The sequence below is a fragment of the Plectropomus leopardus genome, chromosome 1, assembly GCF_008729295.1.
Source record: "Plectropomus leopardus isolate mb chromosome 1, YSFRI_Pleo_2.0, whole genome shotgun sequence".
Classification (NCBI taxonomy): Eukaryota; Metazoa; Chordata; class Actinopteri; order Perciformes; family Serranidae; genus Plectropomus; species Plectropomus leopardus.
In genome coordinates, this window is record NC_056463.1 from 15061350 (window position 1) to 15067349 (window position 6000).

A 6000-nucleotide genomic window follows, 5' to 3' on the forward strand; every position below is an offset into this window, starting at 1 on the left:
ACTATTGAAACATACTGGCCAATTTGCTATTTTATTATTCCAAGTGTACGTGCAGTCTTGTGAGTCATAATGGATCATCATCATCAAGCAAGACAATGACATACTGTTCACCTCAGAAACCATGAGCAAAAATGCAAAGATTTCGGCTGATGCACCTAGCCATACCACAGCTGCTGCTAACTTTGCAGCTACAAGTAAGCTCAAATGAGGAAAAAAACAAAAATATACTGAAAGCATCTCATGTGCAGCTAATTTTTATGCAGTAAACATAGTAGGACGTCCCGGGTCCATCTCTCCTCAAAGTAGGAGAAAATGCTGAAGACCCCTGTTATAAATACAGTAAAGATGATTGTGACTTACAAAACCAAGACCGGCATCTCTTGGTTCAGGCAGGAAAAAAAATATGTTTTTGCTTCAATTTTGAGGCTGTGAATGTATAAAAGTGTTTTTTTTTTCTTTTCTTTTTTAGATAAATGGTGAACTAAGCCCAAGAGATATCTCTTGGTTCAACCAGCAAACAGATTATTTCACTTGAATTTTGAGGCTGCAAAAGTTAAAAGTGTATTCTTTGTAAGAGTCAGAGTCAAATTCATCTTTTTTTCAAACATGGGATGTACAAAAGTAACCACATTATTAACACTGCTGGTTCAATCTTTCAGATATGTATGTTGCAACCTTTCAGTAATCAGTACAGCAGACACGTTCTGACAAAGAATGACATCTTTTGGTTTAGCTAAAATTTGTGCATGCATTTTGAGGCCACAGTTTATCTATTTTAAAAGAGAGCAGGTAGAAAAGTAACAAAAAACATTATTATTGCTATGCTGAGTCTTTCAAAGAGGTGTTGTCTACGCTGCACAGCATCAGTGGTTAGGACAGACACATCGTCTAAAACCAAGACTGACATCTCTTGGTTCAGCCAAGAAATTGAAAATTGTATGTGCCTTTTTAGGTTGTACACAATTTATATCTGTTTCTGCTGTTGTTGTGTATGTTGTTGTTGTAATTTGTAATAATTCATAGACCCAATGTCATCTCCTGCTCAAACCAAGAGACTGACATCTTGATTCAACCGACAAATTGACATTGGAGGGAAAAAGCGAAACACCTGAAGGAAAACACAAATTAATAGTCACCCATAGGTGTCATTCTATTATCTAATGTGCAAAACAGCCCAGAATCACCTGTGAAAAGATTACACTTTAATGCTTATTAGGACATCCATGACCCATGTGAGAAGTGAAGACATTATATTCTGTACATGTTTTGTTTTTTTTGGAAGTATTTAATATGCTAGAAAAACAATGTTTTGGCTGTAGACAGTAAACTAGACTGCACTGCAAAAACATCAAGTTACCTTGTGTTTTGCGTGTGAGCGTGCATGTGCGTAATGGGAAGAGACAATCAGTACTGTTAAAAATATACTTCAAAATCGTCACATTTGGTGCATCCAACCTCGCTCTCACCTTGGTTTGAGGTTCCCGGGTCCGACAGGATACCTCTGAGCAAGAACAAAAACGCACAGTATTTCCCACCGGAGCACATCGTTGAGTCAGACACAAGTGCGCTCTGAACTAAAACGCTGCACAGACTCCTAAGTAGATCCCCAAAATGAAAAGGTAAGGATGTTTCATGAAAGAGGCGACTGAAATCTTCCCAATATCCAATTAGAAGGTCACTCTCGCATCCACAGGAGTTCTAATTTATTTAATTTTCCAGCCATCCCGAACCACAGACACGTGTAAACGACCGGCCATTGCGCACAAACACCCAACAAGAGATCAAGTTAGAAATGAATGTTGTCTTGAAACCTCAGAACAGGGAGAGGTCGGCAGGTGCAGACTATCCCGAAAGTGTCCGAAAAGCGAACTTCCCCGATGAGCGTTTGTGCTAAAGTCTGTCATTTAATGTTTTTATCCCAAAACGGGAGAGAAAAGGGAAAATCCCGGACTTCCCGCTTCACTTTCAGCCAGTGCATCCCTCACTGTGTCTCTGTATCACTGCCTGTATCTCTCTCCCCCTCCCTCTCTCTCTCTCTCTGGCGCAAGCACAGGAGCCGATTTTTTTTCCACCACAAGTCCATGCGTGCAAATCTAACTTGGTCTTTCTCGCTTTACATCACGCAAAACGCGCGGGTCAGTCATTTCCATTAGACTGAATGTGTGGGCTTCTCTGTTATTGATTCAGGGGGGCGACGCTGTGGAGATGGAAGGAAATATGAAGCCATTATTAAAGTCGGTGTATCACTTCTGTGCCATGATGTAGGTTATACCTGCATTGGATTATGTTGTAGGAATAGTAATGTGTCTGGGCCAGTTTCTATTTATGGTGGCGGGGGAGGAAGGCGAGCAGACAAATAGAGTATAAGTTGATATGGCGTGGTGGGTTGAAGGTGCACACACAGATTCATTTACATGCTCCTGTGAGTCCCTTCATGGTTGTGAGAAGGAATTTAAAGCAGTGCGGCCAATTCATGTACTGTAATTTAATGTTCATATACAAAATGGCAGTGATTTATTTACATTACTCAGTTTTTGAAGAGTTTTATAGTGTTGTTTATGTTTGCAAACAGCCTGTGTTCTGGTTGTACAGGGAAAAATAAATTAACATGCTTTTGTGTACGTTTCCTTATCCCATATTTATGCCACATTTTGGTAGATATGTCTCAGCTGCACACTAGAAATGAACCCACACATCACTTTTACACTAATTGGGCTTTAATGCTTTCTTCAAACACTTCTACCTGTCCTGACTAATGGCCTGTGAGCTTTAATCTGTAACACAATAGCAGAGCTGATTGTTAATAGTCCACAGGGAGATGGTATAATGACCCTTTGGCCTCCAGAGTTAAGCTCGGTTGTTGGAGGATAAAGGTGCTGCTTGGACTGATGGGTTACATCAGTCACCTATTGTCTTTTTGACTGATAGCTCAAGTAATTGCTGGCTGCATTGACAATGGCATTGCAGCATTTAGGCAGGGCAGTTCAACAATGTTAGCATGCAGTTGCTGACAAAAAATTACATCCACTGTATTGTTGATGAGCTTGTAGCCTACAGAAAAGAAGTGGTGTTGCAGATACACAGCAGGAGTAGAAATGTAGCTTGCTCACCTTCTGTAGAAACAGTAAGTCACCACGATGATTACTGAACCTAACTTTGTTGCATTCTTAGGCTGCACCAGTTTTATTTTTATTGTCATGGTGAACCATTGAGCCAAACTAGCACCAAAAACACACCAAGCAATGGCAAATGCAGCAATAATTACACATCTCTGTGGCCGGGAGATGTATTCATGTGTTTCAGGCAGGAGGAAAATCTTTGTGACATAAGTCCGCCTGTCACTTGAGCCACAGGACTCTGTTTACTGATTGGCTGCAGGTATCATCTGGCTGCAGTTTGCTGCTAAAAGTTATACTATACCTCATTTTTAGTTTGGAAACACTTTGTTGGAGAATCAAACAATTGCGGGTCTGAGTAGCCGCTGCAGCTTTCCATAACTATTGCGTGGCAGCTCACCACCAGCAGCACTTTGCCGCTGCTTAGTGTGTTTGTGGTGTAACATGTGTACCAGGTTCCAGTCAGGGCAGGTCTGTGGCAGTTTCCAGGGGTAATCCATATACACAGTTTTTTTTTTTTTTTCATTTTTTGTCTTGTCTCTGTATTCACCTTTTACACAAGTTGTGAATAATTTCTGGATAGACAGCAAATGTTAATTTTTTTCAAAGGTTACTTTTGTTGCCTCTCTGATGTCAGTTATCTGAGAAGATTTTTTTGTGAAGCTTAGAAACATGTCCTAAATACACCTGTAATTACAATAGAGTATTTTAAATATTTGGAGAACTTTGTTTTAGTCTTTTCCGATAGAAGAGTGTCCTGTTGTTGTTGTGTTACTTTATACATTGTAAAATAAAGGTGATCACATCACTTGGGGCCCCCCAAAATATAAAGGCAGGGCCCTTCCAATGAAGGAAACAGGGCTCATCTCTTCTCTCAATGATAATCTATTTTAATACGGTGTTTCAGCACCATGGACAGTTACACCAGACTGCAGAAGAGTGTGCCTCTGATTTTTTTTTTGCATTGCATAAGTTCAAATAAATTCTGAAAGGGTTCAGATATTCACGTAAATCATGACTGTTTGTGTGCCATCTGCATAGCCAGATGGATTTAGTCAACTATCAATCTCAGAACCCGCTAGCTATCAGTCCAACGACAATAAGCCTCTCGCTGCAATAGCCAGTATGTAAGAAGATCCAATGTAGCCAGCAGATATCTGAGTCAAGACTTCCTTTCCTGGCATTTGGCTGATCTCTATAAACAGATATCTCCATATGTGTATTAATACAGATTAATTAAATAAAGGCACAACATGCTGTGAACAGTACATTCTGCCTTTTCACGTGGACTGTTTAACTATCACTCATGACTGGTCAAAACTTCTCAGGCTACAAACAGAAACTAGGATACTTTAGACACCAAAAGTCTCTGTTATCTACTTAGGCATCTTCCATTACCTACAGAAATTGGCATACATATGCAGATTTGTGGTTATAGCGATTAGTAAACTGTTAAAGTATTTTATTTTGCTTAAACATATCGTTCTGATATTGCTGCTTCTTGTTTTCAGGGACAAGTTCCATTCCTCTACCATTATTCCCACCTTCTGCTGAAATTGGCAGGATATGGTATAGATTTTAAAAAAGTTGGAATAGATTTTGGATTGTGTTCTTAAAGCATTATTGTTTTTAAAATATACAGCACAAAACCATATCATAACTGTTACTGACCATATTCCTCCAATTCATTTAGTTGTAAAACTTTTGGAATGATTGACTGAACTAAGCTAACCACGTCCCTTTGTTTTATGTATTTTTGTTTTCAGTTCTGTCTCTCTGTTGTATCCTCCTGTTCTACCTGCTGTTTGAAAGACTATAGGCATGTGGCTTTTGATTCTAACAGTCATTTTTAATCCTTTTACTTCCTGCAGAGCAAATTGAGCATATCTGCCTCCCATATTTTTATGATTCTATTTTTGCCCTACAAGCAGTGGGTCCAAAAGGATGGCATTTTAATTTGTTTGTCCATCTGCCCAAGCAGCACATTTGTTCAAAGTATGATACCTCAACAGTTGGCCAGTTCCATGGGATTTGGTGTTGATATTCACGATTTCCTGGACAACACATTCTCACTCCAAACTCATCAAATACCAACACTTGGTCAGTGGCCCAACAATGCCAAACTGTGACACTCTATTGACGAATTAAGAGTGTCCTAGAAGACATTTTTTTAGGGCTAAATCTGTGTATTTCCATGAACAATGTTGTTGGTATTCATTTTCAACAGAAGGTCCTGATGCTAATGTTTTAGGTGACTTTGTGACCAAGCACCACTTTCAGGCCAACTTTCCACATGAACTCCACTGCATACAATTAACTTTTGTTAAAGGTCTCGGCGAATACCATTACAAATGTAAAACAAAAGTTGTATGAAGCCTTTTGTGGCTCTTGAGAGAGCTGCGTGAAATTTGATTAATTGCCAGAAGTGTTGTCATTTGCAGAAGAGGTTGAAGACTACAAGTCTGAAAAAGATATTTTTAATTTAATTTAATTTTTTGATAAAGGAAAATGTGCCATAACATACCATTATAAATGAAGCTTTGAGTATCACAGATATTCCCAGACCCATAAATCATATTCCAGATGTAAGAGAACATACTTGTTTGTGACAGAACCCAGCAAGAACCAATTAATCTTATCATTGCGACTCATATCGCAATTGCAGTATCTATCAAAATAATTGCAGTATGATTTTTTTTTGCATATTGTGTATATTAGACTTAATATAAGAAGTGCCATACACATCTCATTAACATATTTCCATGAAACATACTGAGCGCATTTGTGTTCCCCTGAGGATTAATCATTCCCATTTTTGAACACTGCTCGACACTTACGTTAACACGCCAGCTTTCCACACATGGTATCTCAAAAACGAACAAAG

The 6000-nt window shown here is 39.0% G+C and overlaps 1 protein-coding gene across 1 annotated transcript in view; it reads right to left on the reverse strand.

The window, feature by feature from the left end:
* Positions 1 to 1545, reverse strand: part of LOC121948064 (ephrin type-A receptor 6-like) — a 68676-nt gene extending 67131 nt beyond the window's left edge. The window contains 1 exon segment of the mRNA XM_042493323.1: positions 1467 to 1545. Coding sequence (XP_042349257.1) covers positions 1467 to 1545 — 79 coding nt within the window.
* Positions 1546 to 6000: the final 4455 nt, after the last annotated feature.